General features: G+C 44.2%; 1 protein-coding gene across 2 annotated transcripts; it reads right to left on the bottom strand.

The window, feature by feature from the left end:
• Positions 1-1,215: 1,215 nt before the first annotated feature.
• LOC133142188 (transmembrane protein 230-like) lies at positions 1,216-9,251 on the bottom strand. Of its 2 annotated transcripts, none has more exons than XM_061263255.1 (4): positions 9,073-9,251; positions 5,759-5,939; positions 3,369-3,491; positions 1,216-2,923 (listed from the first exon to the last, which is right to left on the bottom strand). In XM_061263255.1, the coding sequence occupies exons 2-4, from the start codon at positions 5,855-5,857 to the stop codon at positions 2,783-2,785; spliced, it is 363 nt and encodes a 120-aa protein (XP_061119239.1). In that variant the 5' UTR covers positions 5,858-5,939; positions 9,073-9,251; the 3' UTR covers positions 1,216-2,782. The 2 variants fall into 2 exon arrangements, with proteins under 2 accessions (XP_061119239.1, XP_061119240.1); XM_061263256.1 differs by having other exon boundaries at positions 5,759-5,880.
• Between the last annotated feature and the right edge of the window lie 8,939 nt (positions 9,252-18,190).

The following is an 18,190-nucleotide window of genomic DNA, read 5'->3' as shown; positions in this document are numbered from 1 at the left end:
TACCAGATGCCGGGTATCTTCCCTGGTGATGCTCTGCCAGACCTGTACTGCAGTCAGTACTTCAGCTCCTGCGTGTTTTAGGGGTAATCAGTCTTGTCTTCTGCAAGTGAAACTCACATTCAGTTGGACTGAGGATGTGTGACTGACTTGGCCAGGCAAGAACATTCCACTCTATCCACCAGCTTATTTCTCAGGGAGGGTGAGGGGTGGGATCGGGGGGCTGGGGAGTTGGATCATGAGCAGTTCACTAGATGATCACTAGATGGAAGAAACCATAGAGGTTAATACTTGTTTGATCTGGCTATCAAGACTTTGTTTCAGACTTTTTTTAATGAACTTTTGAGCAAACTAACCTGGCTGTTCTGGTTAACCAGTAGTTTGCATCGTGTATCTTGGGTGAACCCACTGGTGTAGTCTTCTCATATGGTAGTCTTTGACTCATCTATGTGTATATCCCAAAGAGGGTTCTTCATTTGTCTGACAGTTGAAACGTGATTTTTCTTCACCGTTGGCAGTATTACGTAGTTGTCACGCACCACAGTGGTCTTCTGTGTTCTACCTGGTTGTTTGTTATTGCTGACGTCACCAGTGCATTCTTGCTTTCTAGCAATGTATCAAACAGTCGATTTTGACACACCCAGTGTTTTGGCTATGTCTCTGATCATTTTATTCAGATATTTCAGCCTCATGATGGCCTGCTTAACTGGCATTGCTAATCGGGTAAAAATTGCTATTCCTAGAAGAACTGAACATAATATAATGACGAGAACAGGCCATTCAGCCCTGCAGTGCTTGTCTCTTACCTACCACTAAAGTGTATCTACTGCTTAGTTGGCCTTAAAACTAAATAGTATCTAGCACCATATCGTTTCTGCCTCCAGTACATGTCCTGGCAAGCAGTGAACACTGTGTGAAAAAATACTTCCTAATGTCTGTGTGGAATTTATCATAACAGCGTAGTGGTTAAGGTACATGACTGGGACACGCAAGGTCGGTGGTTCAATCCCCATTATAGCCAGCCGTTGGGCCCTTGAGCAAGGCCCTTAAATCTGCATCCCTCCAGGGGACGACTGTCTCCTGCTTATCTAATCAACTGTACGTCACTCTGGATAAGTGTGCCAAATGCCATTCATGTAATGTGAAAGACCCTACGCTGATGAAAACATAGTAATTCGCCCTTGGAAATGATGCAGAAGTGAGTTTCATGAGTCAAAATTGTTGATTTGTAGTAAAATATATTTATTTTTTGATTTACAGCAATGCACAATTTAGCCATTCGGATAGATCTGGAGACACCTGCTTACATTTTGCTTCCTAGATCTTTAGTAGTTCTGCCTATACCCCTCAGATTTTTCACACTTGTCATCAAGGAGATGATAGGTTAGGTTTAACGGTTTTACAGGCAAATTGTACAAGTGTATTGTAAATCGCAGTAGTGTCTTCCTTCATTTAAACCATTACATGTCTCTGTGAGGCTCACCTCTGGTGCTATAAAGTCTCAAAATAGAACACTGCAAATATGGGCAAGGGATTAATCTTACTTTCAGTACTCAATGTAGATAACTTTCCAAACTGAACTCAAATCATGTCAATTTATAATATGTTCACATGCTGTAAAACACAGCTTATGCAGGGAATAGCCGCAAATACCCACCCAAGAACTATCCTGCATTAGAAGCAATGCCATGCAGCCTGACCTTACAGCTGAGCGAACAAACACAAAAGTTTTTCCAGTTCTATGCATTATATTACTCTCTAAACATTACTTGTCTCGGCCTGAATGTTTTTTTTTTTAAAGAAACACAAAATACAATAATAAACACCAAAACATGTTCATTTATGTATGAAATCCTAACGAGTGGAAGATTAATGCAGCATGCCTACTCTCTGCAAAAACAAACCCAAACCACGACTGGCTGTATGGCCCTTTCATTCATAAATCGGCCAGGCAAAGGACTTTATTTTGTTTTGGTTTCTTTTTGTTTTTGGTGCATCAGGCCTAACACTTCCTAACCTTTCCAGCACTCATGCAATTTTTGCATGGAGCTTGATAATGAAAAGTCTAGCTCATGATGCGCAAATATGAAACTAATAATGCTTCTTAGGATAAATTTCAATAGTGACGGTCATCAAATGTGTGAAAAGTGTATGTGGGACCAGTCAAATCATTCCATCCAAATTACCTACAGTCAACAACACCATTTGTCCCTTGGTCTGACCTTGAGCAAATTGGGGAATATTATTTTAGTTATGTCACATTTTATCACACGACCTCACACATTAAGTTCTGACTAGCTCATTTTATAATAAATACATTTATAACAAAATGCTGACACCCAATGTCATAATCAAAATTCAGTAATAAAAAAAGCTGAAAGCAAAAAAGCCAGACATTTTCTCAGAATATAAATAGTGAGCATGTCAACAAAAATGGTTAACAAAAAACTATAAGTAATTATGAATTTAAACTGAAAAAATAAAAATAACACCATAAACACGTAAAACATACAGAAAACTATCCAATTGTATATAACAGTAGATACAGTAGTTTTCACTGAAAGGAAAAGCCTATTTCAGATGGATCACTTGTACAAGGCATAATCAACTTGGGTTCTAAATGTTGTTAATAGTGGTGGAAAAAATGCATTACTGTTGTTTACCCATTCTGTGTAGTGGACAATTTATTTTCTTTTTGCACGACTGGCAGCATAACAGGAGGAACAATCATGTGTGGAAGCTCCATGACAGGCGAAAAGCATAAAGAAACTAGTCTACGGTTGGTTCAATCATCAAAGTCTGGGATGTCCTCATAGGAGTAACCACGGTAACCCTTGGACGCATAGTAGGCAATCCGTAGGTGGTAGAAACCAGGAAGGAACACAAGGATTCCGATGATGAGGACTGGTACTGTGCGGTCAGGATGCTGTGGGACACACACACACACACACACACACACACACACACACACACACACACACACACACACACACACACGTGTTAGGCCACATTGGACACCAGGGATGGAAGGATGAGGCTTCTTCAACCCCAAAAATATGTTGATCTGACCAGAACCAATGTTAATGTTTGGCATGGAGATGATCGGAGTACTCTTGCTGTTTTGGCTGTGCCAACCTTCATCAGCTAACCTATTGTAATTAATGACGAAGGCCAGGACAGCTGAAACTCCAAAAGTGATGTAAAATAAAATAGCAAAGGCTCTAATGTTGGATGCAAAATAAAATCTTTTTCATAAAAAGAAAAAGTTTATTTGATTTGAGGCCAGATCGCCCCAGGTTTTTGCAGTCATGGCTTCACTAAGTGTAGCACTGGTGGTGGACAGCAGGGGGCGCTGTTGGTTTTCCACTTACCGAGACTTGGATGGACCCTGACAGGAGGAGGGCTCCGATAATAATCAGCAAAGAGCCAATCAGGAAAAGGAATGCAGCCAGGGCAATCGCCTTATATGGAACTTTGGGCGGGCTCCTCTTGAACTGAAACGGAAGAGACACATTAACAAAATGCTCATGGCATTTTAAACAGGAACTGTTTAAAAATTGTTAAATTATAAATTGTATGGATGGCTCAGGCAATGAGAGTGTGCTGCAGTCTGACATTGCAAAATGATACTGCCCACAGTTTTAGCAGGCTTACAGATACAAGTCAGAGGACACCAGCACTGCTGGGTGGCTCATATTGCTGAGACACTGGATCGCAGTGCATGCAGACTCTGGTATCAAATCCTGACTGTGCCACGACCGAGACTGCCGATTATGGCCAGCAGCCACTTGATCAATGAGGGACAGTATTAGCCACTGGGACCACCTCCACTGGACACATCACCACCACCAGCTCTTCTGCCTGAACTAGTGCCAGGGGACCCTCCACATGAAGTACAGCCTATTCAGCAACTAAGCTTGAGGACCGTTGAGCAAAAAGAAGAGTGGCCTTTGTTTCTCTATTATTCAGAGGATGTTCCTGAGATGAAAGGGGTGGGGGGAATCAATAATAGCTTAATAAAGACAGGTGACACATTGTGTGGTTGTGAGACTTCCCTGGGGGCAGATGGCAGAGGAAATGTCTGCGTAACATCGCAGTGATCAGACGCTACATCACGACCAGCTCAGGCAAAATCCACACAAGGCAAGGGGTCAAGAAACATTCAGCTGACAGTCTTATCCAAAGTAACTCTGGCATTATAGTGTGCGTGGTAGCATTTGCGATGGTAGGCTCTTCTGTCAGGTTCTATGTTTTCTGTTGTCTGTCCTTAGCGTTTCCGTTTCCTGGACTATCATTTATGAACCGTCTGATCTCTGTTATTACTGATTGTTGGTTATCAACCCTTGCCTGGTTATTCTGCTGCCAAGAAAATGAAGACTTGAAAGCTTACTCCTGTGGTCTCGCTACTCTGTTATTTTTCTGGTCCCTGACATCTTCCATTGAAAATAACACATTTTGAACCTCAATAGCTTACAAAGACATATCGCAGTTCTACTACAATGGCAACATTATTGTTGAAATGGAAAAGAATGACACTAACTATACTTTTAAATCATGCATCATTATGCATACTAGCTATAAAAAAGAACTCAAATCAACCAAGAAATTATCATCAATGAATGGAAAAATACCACGTTTTGCCAGTAGATGGCATTTGCATATAAGAAATGGGGAAAAATGGCTTGCAAGACTAAATTTTCCTTAACCGTGATTAAAGGATTAACATGGTGGTTGAACGTGGCACTTGCCAGTTGTATTTAGGCAACAACCAAATAAATGTGCATATTTATTTTATTATTCAGTCATTTAAATATATTTTAAAACTTATTTAAGACTAAATTTATCTAAGCCTGAATTTCCTACAAAGAACGTTGTCTGGGTGTGGTAATGAGAACTGTCAAATAGCTATGATTGACAGACAGTGCCCCCACTTTGTTATTTGTTACCATAACTGTCTCCATGATACGCGCTCATCTTGGGAGACTGAATTTTCACAAGCTAGCTAACTTAGTATAACTATCGATAGCTAAGGTAAGGACGCTCTGACTTTTCCAATAATAATTTTATAAGATAAAGGCACAACCATAACATCCTTGTGAACACAAACTAGCTAGCTAGTTCACACTTTTGTCCTTAGCTCTGTCACGCTACAATGGTTTCCGGTTGAGTACGAGTCTGCGAACATTAGCTTGAGTAGCATCGACACAATTTCGAAGGGCTTTCCGAGTGTCTATTTGTGTATCCATCTGACTTTTCATTTTGTCAAGAGAAGCACTAAAAGATTCAATCATATCCCTTACATTAGTGCAGAAGGAACATCTGAGAAGCTCCTGGGTGTCTGGAGATCACAGAACCTCTTCTGACTTGGCTAACTCCTATGGACTGATCACAAGCTAGTGCAGACCATATCAGCCAAACACCATGGCAGACCACACTCTGGACTACTAAGACCAGTTCAGCATGATAGTCTCACCAGGGTCAGTAACCTCTCAACGGAGGTGGTAATCACCACAGGCTGTGTTCGTTTATTTGGTTCAGCTTCAGGTAAAATGGTCCACTTGACCAACTGCAGTCAGAGTTGCTTTGCAGCCTTATTGAGTAGTGGCCAGCAAGCAAGACACCCTTGTGACCACAGATCACCCTGACAGAACACAATGTGTCAACTAAGGGAAAAACAATATATCAAATATATTAAAAAATTAAAGAAATAAATAGGATCACATTTGTGTGCATTTAGTGAATTTAGGGGTCTCTCTCTCACCTGCAGGTCGATGTATCCGTCCTCGTTATCCGCCACCCTGGAATATTTCACTTTACTCATGGGTGCCCCTGCGGCCGCACTGCTCCGGGAGGGCATCATTCCCGCCCGTGGCCGGCTTCACACTGAAAGGGACTACGGTCTCAACTCTCAAACCAGCACTGAGGCTGACAGGCTGAGCATACTGACAGAGCACAGGAAAGTTTTTTCATTAATTAACTTCATTATTCTTTTTCAGTTATTCACTTCACGTGTTGATTGATTTGCTGATTTCAAATTACAGTTGTGTTTAAATTTCTCAGAATTAGCACAACAGAATTTCGAGCTGGGTAATTCCATGTCTTCTCGACACACTTTTGGATGGATCTGAATGAGATGTGGCATACTGATACCCCTGGAACCAAAATTACACTTGTCTCAAATTGTTAATCAGGGAGATGCCACCATCACACTTCACTATTGAGATGGTATCACTGTTGGGATGGGATGGATCAGACAATGGGCTCATTCTAATAGCTTACTTTTCTCCTCTTTTGTCTTTTTCTTGCTCCTAACCCGGATTGATCAAGGCCTACCATCGTTAAGGACATTCCAACCTGTTAAATGTTCCTTCTAGGAGCTAGAACTAGAACTCCCAAACTTTCCTTAAGTATTTTTTCATGAAGCTTGACTGATAAACGATCGACCTGTGGATCAACAACTCCCCATCTGCCAGTGAGTGCAGAAAGTGAAGGGGTCTGAATACTTTCTGAAGCCACTGTACATCTGCCTGCCTGCTACTGTCATCATTGCTAATAGCCACGCAGATATACTACATTTTTCAGTGTTTACTAACTGGCCTCATTGAGCAAAGGCATTCCGCAGTCCCGTGAAGTGGTGCAACCGCAGCTTAATTTTGTCCGTCCCTGTTTAAATAATAAGCACTAGGTATTTCATTATACTAAAACTCACGTTAGCTGCTCGCTTAGCTGAATAACTAACTACAGTAGCACCGATGCTTACAGATGGGCTACAGCAACAATAACATTTGAACTTACATAGCACTTATTTAGCATCATGCATATTGTTCTTTTATTTTAATGTGCAAGAGTCAGGAAATGCATAATTTTTCACCTAAATGACGATGATGTTCTGTTTCCATCGTTCATACTACAGAACTGCACTTAATTGTGCAGTAGAATACATCTCAGATTGGCCAGAGTGTCAAACGTGATTACAATGCACAGAATTATGGGCCATAACCCTTGAATCTGTTTTTATGCGGATTCATGCGAAGGCCACAGTAAGGGCTCATAAAGTGCGCAGTCGAACACATGCACACTTGCAAAGTAAGAAATGTGACAGACTGTGCACCTGAAGGGTCTTGCGGGCACCCACATTTGAAGTGTCCAGCGCTAAAGTGTGCGGATTGGAACAGGGCCTCTATCTTTAATTCTCCTTCTTCAAGTTTTTATGGTGGTTGGCTAACCAAGTACAGTGCATTGCCGCCCCCTACTGGATTTATTATATTGTTTATTTTCTTTGTTTACTTCTTTTATAAAAAATAATAATAATAACACTCTGTCCTAAACCAACCTTCTTTCCCATATCTTTATTTCCCGGGCGTCTGGCGTTTAGGTACCCTTGACCCTGAATCTCATTTCCCTTTTCATCTCATATGCCCAAGATCTAGCTGCATCCATCACCATCCCTATCTTCTCTGGCAGTTGATAACCATTGCAAGTAAAGATAAAAAAAACTTTGTCTGTCCAGTTGTTTTTCCCCTGTGTCAATGTCCTGCTCTTTCCTCACTCTTTGTTGCTTCCACATATGACATCTTCTGAGCTCTCGACTTTTCATTACATTAATGGCATTTGGCAGACGCTCTTATCAAGAGCGAAGTAAGTGCAAAGTGCAAAGTGCATGCCCATAACTATGGATAAATGCGCTAAAAGACCCTCGAGGGAAGTTTTATTTACATAAAAAAATAACTTTTTTTTCCTGTAATATACACCGCACCACGCAAATATATGAACAATAAACGGCTTACCTAGCCAAACAAAACTAGCAAAGGTTTCACCGTAGTGCAATAACACAAGTAAAGACAACAACAGTTATGGTTTACGGGGAGGAAGGGGGGGGGCGGGGAGAGGTGGAATCATTCCACCTAACTTCCCATCTTCCACCTCACACTGCTTTGCACCTGCTTCATGCCCCCGGATCTGCCCATTACTGTATACAATAATATACTGCATAAAATAATGTACTGTATACAATAAAAAACTGAAGCTAAAGAAAACAAAATGTTCATTTCTATTTGTTTTATTAGTTTGATTGATTCTGCTTAATTATATATATATATATATATATAGCCATATATGGAAAAAAATAAAATAATAAATTCACGCAAATTAGTGCAAATTTTGTTGGTCCATTGTCTGACGGATTTTAATTTTGGTTCCAGGGGTTTCTTAAAAGGCCAAATCAGCATGCCACATCTCATTCAAATCTGTGACGACCAGAGCTCTACAGGTCTGTAGGTCATCCGAAAGTAATTTTACCGTTACTTAGACTATAACAGAAGCGGGGTAGGCACATTCAGCCTCCTGTCTCAGCCCTGTTCTGCATCACGCGTCATACATAAGAGTCAAATTACACTTATTATTAAGTATGTCATACACTCACCGAGCACTTTAGTAGGAACATTTTTACTTTATTACACCTAATTCTTCATGCAATTATCTAATCAGCCAATTGTGTGGCAGCAGTTCAATGCATACAATCATATAGATACGGGTCAGATACTTCAGTTAATGTCACAGTAATGCACATAACCACATATTACAGTGGTATGCAGAGGAGCACAACGCATCATAACTCTAAGTAGATAGGCTACAGCAGAAGGAGTCTAAAAAAAAAAGTCTATTAAATACCTAATAAAGTGCTCGGTGAGTGCATCTAGCAATACATATCCTATATACAGGACGTGCTGCTTCTCGTTATAACGCTAGGAGCCAATCAAATACGACGGCATAATATTACAGCTTGTTTGTGAAGTTCTGTAAACAAGTTGAAATGTTTCTCACAAGCTCCATTTCTGAAAATGTGTGCACGTCAACGTTAGTTTACGACTGGCTTAGCTTGCCATAAAGCTAGCTAGCAGACCTATAATCAAGGTTTGCTTGTTCTACACAAAATTAATCGTTTATGCCGTGGGGGCTTACTACTAACAGACAGTATTGTGCAGATGTAATTTTGCTAACAGTCAACTTACAACAACACTGACTAAACTTTATCGGATCCTAGCAGAAGTCATTCGACAAATTCACAAACCTTACCTGTAGCTAAGTGTCTTGTAGACCGAAGCCGGTTACCACACCTACCGGAGATGTTATTTGTGTAACGGGTAAAATTTGAAACACTCAACCATGTTCAATTGCAGCTTGAAACGTTACAGAGTTCGTGTTAGCTGGAAAACTTCTGTCATGTTGTAAACAATGTATGACCAAAAATTTTACATGACGTAATCAGCCAAACTCAAAACCATAGACATCATCCGGCCCGGAACCCACATCAACCCAGTATGCCACCTTGTGGACTGGCAGTGTATAGCCTCATAAGAAGCCGCAAAACCAGGGAACAAGGTTTTGCCATTCCTGAGAACCTCGCAGTGGTTACTTCAAGTATTCCAGTTTTGTAAGCCTTTGGTGCCGGAAAGCAAATTTCCCCATTGAAGTCCATTCAAAACTGCGAATTTACTCTGGCCAAAATCATGGCCACCTTAACCTGCCAAGGCCCTGGGGCTGAGAACCCGTCAAAGTGATCCCGTAGGCCTGCTAGATAATCACGCAATGAGCGAACAAGATCCACAGCATTGCACAAGTCCAGTTCCACTACCTGTAGTGGGCTGCTCACTCTGAATGGCATTCCACATGTTGGACATAAATGCTATTTCCAGTTTATTCATTTGTTTGGCCTCCTCTCTTGTGCAAAAGTATGCTGCTCATCATCAGCAATGTTTAGTAATGACTGCTGGATACCAACGTAATTCTGACACAGAGCTTTGGCGGCGTGCGCTGACCATCTGGTATTAGAAAATGTTTTTAAAGTTGCTATTCGGTGTTTATCATTAGGCTGCAACTGCGCCTTGATCATCTGCTAGTCTGACGTGCTCTTTGACGAAAAGTTAAAGAGTTTGCACAACTTGACAGCAGTTAACACTGTTAACCTCCACCACACAACAGTTAACACTGTTCACCCCTACCACCAATGAATATTAATGTCAATGCCCATCTCCCCAAAAACACTAAGAGCTGAATATTAATGTTGATGCCCATCTCCCCTAAAAACTAAGAGCTGAATGTATTAATGTCGATGCCCATCTCCCCTAAAACACAAAGAGCTGAATGTGTTAATGTCGATGCCCATCTCCCCAAAAACACAAAGAGCTGAATGTTTTAATGTCAATGCCCAACTCCCCTAAAAACAAAGAGCTGAATATTAATGTTGATGCCCATCTCCCTTAAAACACTAAGAGCTGAATGTATTAATGTCGATGCCCATCTGCCCTAAAAACTAAGAGCTGAATATTAATATCGATGCCCATCTCCCCTAAAACACAAAGAGCTGAATATTAATGTTGATGCCCATCTCTCCTACAACACTAAGAGCTGAATGTATTAATGTCGATGCCCATCTCCCCTAAAACACAAAGAGCTGAATATTAATGTTGATGCCCATCTCTCCTACAACACTAAGAGCTGAATGTATTAATGTCGATGCCCATCTCCCCTAAAACACGAAGAGCTGAATATTAATGTTGATGCCCATCTCTCCTAAAACACTAAGAGCTGAATGTATTAATGTTGATGCCAATCTCCCCTAAAAACTAAGAGCTGAATATTAATGTTGATGCCCATCTCCCCTAAAACTATATTACACTATATCTCTCTTCCCCAGGATCTTCCATCATAATGTGACATACAGAGAAAAACTAAATCATGTATGAGTGTCACCGGCAGCCAGACGGAGAACCTCCTGGACACCTCCATCCCTGTAACCAATTAATATGGCATCCATAGGAAGTACCCCATCGCCTTCACCTTCGCCTTCATCCCAACTCAGGATACTGTATGTACAACCATATCAATTGGCATTATCATGGCCGGCTTAAAAGCCTCTAAGCATGTGAGCATGCTGGGCCAAAAAGAAAGCTGGTAAGTAAAATTATTAGAGCAGGAACCGTCTAGTAACCGAGTCTTCCATTATAGTACTGGAACAGATAAGAAATATGTCCCTGATGTCCCTGTTATATCGCATCAGGATGTGCACCTAAACAGACAATAACAGGGATAAAGGTTGTGTGCATAATGACATTGAGAATTCAAAGAAAATAGATGTTCCAAACCAAAAAAGTTGGATACAAGAGTCAAAACAGCAGACCTCAATTCGTATCGTCAGCTCCATCTGGGGCCTGCTAAAATTCACTGTTCCAGTTGACTGTTGGAGCAATGCACATATGTTCGCTGTTCCAGTTGACTGTTGGAGCAATGCACATACGTTCACTGTTCCAGTTGACTGTAGAAGCAATGCACATACGCTCACTGTTCCAGTTGAGTGTAGGAGCAATGCACATATGTTCACTGTTCCAGTTGAGTGTAGGAGCAATGCACATAAGTTCACTGTTCCAGTTGAATGTTGGGGGCGATGCACATACGTTCACTGTTCCAGTTGACTGTAGGAGCGATGCACATACGTTAACTGTTCCAGTTGACTGTTGGGGGCGATGCACATACGTTCACTGTTCCCGTTGACTGTAGGAGCAATGCACATGTTTTCACTGTTCCAGTTGACAGTAGGAGCGATGCACATACGTTCACTGTTCCAGTTGAGTGTAGGAGCAATACACATACGTTCACTGTTCCAGTTGACTGTAGGAGCGATGCACGTATGTTCACTGTTCCAGTTGACTGTAGGAGCAATGCACATACGTTCACTGTTCCAGTTGACTGTAGGAGCGATGCACGTACGTTCACTGTTCCAGTTGAGTGTAGGAGCAATACACATACGTTCACTGTTCCAGTTGACTGTAGGAGCGATGCACATATGTTCACTGTTCCAGTTGACTGTAGGAGCAATGCACATACGTTCACTGTTCCAGTTGACTGTAGGAGCGATGCACGTACGTTCACTGTTCCAGTTGAGTGTAGGAGCGATGCACATATGTTCACTGTTCCAGTTGAGTGTAGGAGCAATGCACATATGTTCACTGTTCCAGTTGAGTGTAGGAGCAATGCACATAAGTTCACTGTTCCAGTTGAATGTTGGGGGCGATGCACATACGTTCACTGTTCCAGTTGACTGTAGGAGCGATGCACATACGTTAACTGTTCCAGTTGACTGTTGGGGGCGATGCACATACGTTCACTGTTCCCGTTGACTGTAGGAGCAATGCACATGTTTTCACTGTTCCAGTTGACAGTAGGAGCGATGCACATACGTTCACTGTTCCAGTTGACTGTAGGAGCGATGCACATACGTTCACTGTTCCAGTTGACTGTAGGAGCGATGCACGTACGTTCACTGTTCCAGTTGAGTGTAGGAGCAATACACATACGTTCACTGTTCCAGTTGACTGTAGGAGCGATGCACATATGTTCACTGTTCCAGTTGACTGTAGGAGCAATGCACATACGTTCACTGTTCCAGTTGACTGTAGGAGCGATGCACATATGTTCACTGTTCCAGTTGACTGTAGGAGCAATGCACATACGTTCACTGTTCCAGTTGACTGTAGGAGCGATGCACATACGTTAACTGTTCCAGTTGACTGTTGGGGGCGATGCACATACGTTCACTGTTCCAGTTGACTGTAGGAGCAATGCACATGTGTTTACTGTTCCAGTTGACTGTAGGAGCAATGCACATATGTTCACTGTTCCAGTTGAGTGTAGGAGCAATGCACATACGTTCACTGTTCCAGTTGACTGTAGGTGCGATGCACATACGTTCACTGTTCCAGTTGACTGTAGGAGCGATGCACATATGTTCACTGTTCCAGTTGAGTGTAGGAGCAATGCACATATGTTCACTGTTCCAGTTGAGTGTAGGAGCAATGCACATAAGTTCACTGTTCCAGTTGACTGTAGGAGCAATGCACATGTGTTTACTGTTCCAGTTGAGTGTAGGAGCAATGCACATATGTTCACTGTTCCAGTTGAGTGTAGGAGCAATGCACATATGTTCACTGTTCCAGTTGACTGTAGGAGCAATGCACATGTGTTTACTGTTCCAGTTGACTGTAGGAGCGATGCACATATGTTCACTGTTCCAGTTGACTGTAGGAGCAATGCACATATGTTCACTGTTCCAGTTGAGTGTAGGAGCAATGCACATACGTCCACTGTTCCAGTTGACTGTAGGAGCGATGCACATACGTTCACTGTTCCAGTTGACTGTAGGAGCGATGCACATACGTTCACTGTTCCAGTTGACTGTAGGAGTGATGCACATACATTCACTGTTCCAGTTGACTGTAGGAGCGATGCACATACGTTCACTGTTCCAGTTGACTGTAGGAGTGATGCACATACGTTCACTGTTCCAGTTGACTGTAGGAGCGATGCACATACGTTCACTGTTCCAGTTGAGTGTAGGAGCGATGCACATACGTTCACTGTTCCAGTTGACTGTTGGGGGCGATGCACATACGTTCACTGTTCCAGTTGACTGTAGGAGCGATGCACATGTGTTCACTGTTCCAGTTGACTGTAGGAGCGATGCACATACGTTCACTGTTCCAGTTGACTGTAGGTGCAATGCACATACGTTCACTGTTCCAGTTGACTGTAGGAGCGATGCACATACGTTCACTGTTCCAGTTGAGTGTAGGAGCAATACACATACGTTCACTGTTCCAGTTGACTGTAGGAGCGATGCACGTATGTTCACTGTTCCAGTTGACTGTAGGAGCAATGCACATACGTTCACTGTTCCAGTTGACTGTAGGAGCGATGCACATACGTTCACTGTTCCAGTTGACTGTAGGAGCGATGCACATACGTTAACTGTTCCAGTTGACTGTTGGGGGCGATGCACATACGTTCACTGTTCCAGTTGACTGTAGGAGCAATGCACATGTGTTTACTGTTCCAGTTGACTGTAGGAGCAATGCACATATGTTCACTGTTCCAGTTGAGTGTAGGAGCAATGCACATACGTTCACTGTTCCAGTTGACTGTAGGTGCGATGCACATACGTTCACTGTTCCAGTTGACTGTAGGAGCGATGCACATATGTTCACTGTTCCAGTTGAGTGTAGGAGCAATGCACATATGTTCACTGTTCCAGTTGAGTGTAGGAGCAATGCACATAAGTTCACTGTTCCAGTTGACTGTAGGAGCAATGCACATGTGTTTACTGTTCCAGTTGAGTGTAGGAGCAATGCACATATGTTCACTGTTCCAGTTGAGTGTAGGAGCAATGCACATATGTTCACTGTTCCAGTTGACTGTAGGAGCAATGCACATGTGTTTACTGTTCCAGTTGACTGTAGGAACGATGCACATATGTTCACTGTTCCAGTTGACTGTAGGAGCAATGCACATATGTTCACTGTTCCAGTTGAGTGTAGGAGCAATGCACATACGTTCACTGTTCCAGTTGACTGTAGGTGCGATGCACATACGTTCACTGTACCAGTTGACTGTAAGAGCGATGCACATGTGTTCACTGTTCCAGTTGACTGTAGGAGCGATGCACATACGTCCACTGTTCCAGTTGACTGTAGGAGCGATGCACATACGTTCACTGTTCCAGTTGACTGTAGGAGCAATGCACATGTGTTTACTGTTCCAGTTGACTGTAGGAGCAATGCACATATGTTCACTGTTCCAGTTGAGTGTAGGAGCAATGCACATACGTTCACTGTTCCAGTTGACTGTAGGTGCGATGCACATACGTTCACTGTTCCAGTTGACTGTAGGAGCGATGCACATATGTTCACTGTTCCAGTTGAGTGTAGGAGCAATGCACATATGTTCACTGTTCCAGTTGAGTGTAGGAGCAATGCACATAAGTTCACTGTTCCAGTTGACTGTAGGAGCAATGCACATGTGTTTACTGTTCCAGTTGAGTGTAGGAGCAATGCACATATGTTCACTGTTCCAGTTGAGTGTAGGAGCAATGCACATATGTTCACTGTTCCAGTTGACTGTAGGAGCAATGCACATGTGTTTACTGTTCCAGTTGACTGTAGGAACGATGCACATATGTTCACTGTTCCAGTTGACTGTAGGAGCAATGCACATATGTTCACTGTTCCAGTTGAGTGTAGGAGCAATGCACATACGTTCACTGTTCCAGTTGACTGTAGGTGCGATGCACATACGTTCACTGTACCAGTTGACTGTAAGAGCGATGCACATGTGTTCACTGTTCCAGTTGACTGTAGGAGCGATGCACATACGTCCACTGTTCCAGTTGACTGTAGGAGCGATGCACATACGTTCACTGTTCCAGTTGACTGTAGGAGCGATGCACATACGTTCACTGTTCCAGTTGACTGTAGGAGTGATGCACATACATTCACTGTTCCAGTTGACTGTAGGAGCGATGCACATACGTTCACTGTTCCAGTTGACTGTAGGAGTGATGCACATACGTTCACTGTTCCAGTTGACTGTAGGAGCGATGCACATACGTTCACTGTTCCAGTTGAGTGTAGGAGCGATGCACATACGTTCACTGTTCCAGTTGACTGTTGGGGGCGATGCACATACGTTCACTGTTCCAGTTGACTGTAGGAGCGATGCACATGTGTTCACTGTTCCAGTTGACTGTAGGAGCGATGCACATACGTTCACTGTTCCAGTTGACTGTAGGTGCAATGCACATACGTTCACTGTTCCAGTTGACTGTAGGAGCGATGCACATACGTTCACTGTTCCAGTTGAGTGTAGGAGCAATACACATACGTTCACTGTTCCAGTTGACTGTAGGAGCGATGCACGTATGTTCACTGTTCCAGTTGACTGTAGGAGCAATGCACATACGTTCACTGTTCCAGTTGAGTGTAGGAGCGATGCACATACGTTCACTGTTCCAGTTGACTGTTGGGGGCGATGCACATATGTTCACTGTTCCAGTTGACTAGGAGCGATGCACATACGTTCACTGTTCCAGTTGACTGTAGGAGCAATGCATATATGTTCACTGTTCCAGTTGACTGTAGGAGCAATGCACATACGTTCACTGTTCCAGTTGACTGTAGGAGCGATGCACATACTGTGGTTACCCGCTGGTAGAGAGAGAGAGAGAGAGAGTAGAATTGGTGAAAAAAAAAAAATTCATTTATTATAAATGTTTTTATTCATTATTACTATTACTAGGCTCGTGCCTTCAGGGCACTTCTTTAGTGTCCAGAACAAACAAAAAATTCCCTTCTCAAACACGGGAATATGGTCACAAAAAGGAAAAAAAGGAAAACTAGGAAATAAGTCTGTGCTCAAAAAATTAGTCCTCTTCCCCCGCCTAGGCGTCTAGGATATAAATGGACAGGTTAGTTGGCTTCTAGCCGGATTGATGGGCTCACGTGAATTTCACTCGCACTGGCTCTGCGTGTCTCCTTTCGTTCGCCCCTGAGCCCCGCTCTGCTCCCGAGTTCGCCCTTTTGTAGGATGTTGATGTCTCCCCTCCAACTTGGTGCAGCTGTGCCTGGTTAATTAGAAAGGTTAGTGGCGTGCATTCCGCACGCGTTCCGGTGGTGCTAACCTTGGTGCTGATTGGACAGGGCATCCGCGTTCCCCTGGAGTCTCCCGGCTCGGTGCTCGACCATGAACTTAAAACCCTGCAACTCCAGGAACCACCGGGTCACCCGGGCGTTAGTGTCTTTGCACCGATACATCCACTTCAGGGGGGCATGGTCAGTTATTAAGAGGAATTCCCTTCCTAGCAGGTAATATTTTAGCTTACCCACTGCCCACCTTATGGCCAGGCACTCCTTTTCCACTGTGCTGTAATTCCTCTCGTGCTTCAGGAGCTTCCTGTTAATGTAGGTGACTGGGTGTTCGGAGTCATCGTAGATTTGGGACAGGACTGCTCCCAGGCCCGTCTCTGAAGCATCAGTCTGCAACACGAAAGGCTTTGCGAAGTTAGGAGTGGTAAACACCGGTGCCTGACCCAGGGCCGCTCTCAGGTCTAGGAAGGCGCGCTCGGTGTCTTCCGACCACTTCACAGTGTGCGGTTGGTCTTTCTTGGTGACCTCATGTAGGGGGGCTGCTCGAGTGGCAAAGTCGGGGATAAACTGCCGGTAGTACCCCACTAACCCCAGGAATGTGCGGACTTGCCTTTTGGTGTTGGGTCGAGGCCAGTGCGTGATCCCGTCTACCTTCTGGCTCTGGGGCCGAACGCACCCCCGTCCGACGGTGTGTCAGCCTCCTCCAGGCCCAGGCGGCATTTAGTGGGGTTAGCCCGGAGTGCCCCCAGCACAGCAATAACAATGTCATCTAAATAGGCAGCGGCATACTCCCTGTGGGGCCTCAGTATTTTGTCCATGAGGCGTTGGAAGGTGGCGGGGGCTCCATGGACTCCGAAGGGGAGGACCCGATACTGGGGTGGAAAAGGCCGTCTTCTCCCTTGCCTGTGGTGTCAGGGGTACCTGCCAGTATCCGCGGGTGAGGTCCAGGGTGCTGATGTAGCGGGCGGGGCCCAGCCGCTCAATCAGCTCATCTATACGGGGCATGGGGCAGGCATCGTACCTGGATATTTCGTTCAGCCGCCGAAAGTCGTTGCAAAAACGCCAACTTCCATCGGGTTTTGGCACGAGCACCACCGGGCTGGACCAGGCGCTTTGCGACTCCTCAATCACCCCCAGCTCCAGCATCCTCGCCACCTCCTCCCGGATGGCCTGTCTTCTAGCCTCCGGGATCCGGTATGGTCGCAGCCTCACCTTCTGCCCCGGCTCGGTAATGATGTCGTGCTGGATGAGCGTGGTCCGGCCTGGGAGAGGGGAAAACACGTCCCGATGTCGACTTACCCCCTCCTGGAAATCTTGGCGCTGTCGGTCCGTTAAGTGTTCCCCGGTGGTCACCTCCGGCGTTCCAGTGGCGCCCCCTGCTGTCAGACATAGGGGAGCAGAGTCGTGCACGGGTTCATGCCATTTTTTTAAGAGGTTGACATGGTAGGTCTGGAGGGTATGTCTCCGCCCTACCTGCCTTAGGGTGTAATTGACCGGCCCGACTTTGGCGACCACTTCGTATGGGCCATGCCAGCTAGGAATTTACACTCACTCGTGGGGACGAGTACCATTACCTTCTCTCCGGGTCGGAACTCGCGCACCTTGGTATTTCTGTTGTAGAGCCGGGCTTGCTCTGCCTGGGCCTTACTCATGTGCTCCCTCACCATCGGCCAGATTTTTGCCATTCTTTGGTCCATGTTCGCCACATGTTCCCCCAGGGA

The sequence above is a fragment of the Conger conger genome, chromosome 12 (genome assembly GCF_963514075.1).
Source record: "Conger conger chromosome 12, fConCon1.1, whole genome shotgun sequence".
Classification (NCBI taxonomy): domain Eukaryota; kingdom Metazoa; phylum Chordata; class Actinopteri; order Anguilliformes; family Congridae; genus Conger; species Conger conger.
Note: the sequence above shows the minus strand (reverse complement) of the source record. Positions and strands in the feature narration are given on the sequence as shown.

Coding starts and splice junctions, on each gene's coding strand:
- LOC133142188 (XM_061263255.1), bottom strand. CDS start 5,857: ATGATGCCCTCCCGGAGCAGTGCGGCCGCAGGGGCACCCATGAGTAAA. Junction 3,492..5,758: donor ACGGATACATCGACCTGCAG/GTGAGAGAGAGA, acceptor CTTCCGTTTCAG/TTCAAGAGGAGCCCGCCCAA. Junction 2,924..3,368: donor CAGGGTCCATCCAAGTCTCG/GTAAGTGGAAAA, acceptor TGTGTCCCACAG/CATCCTGACCGCACAGTACC.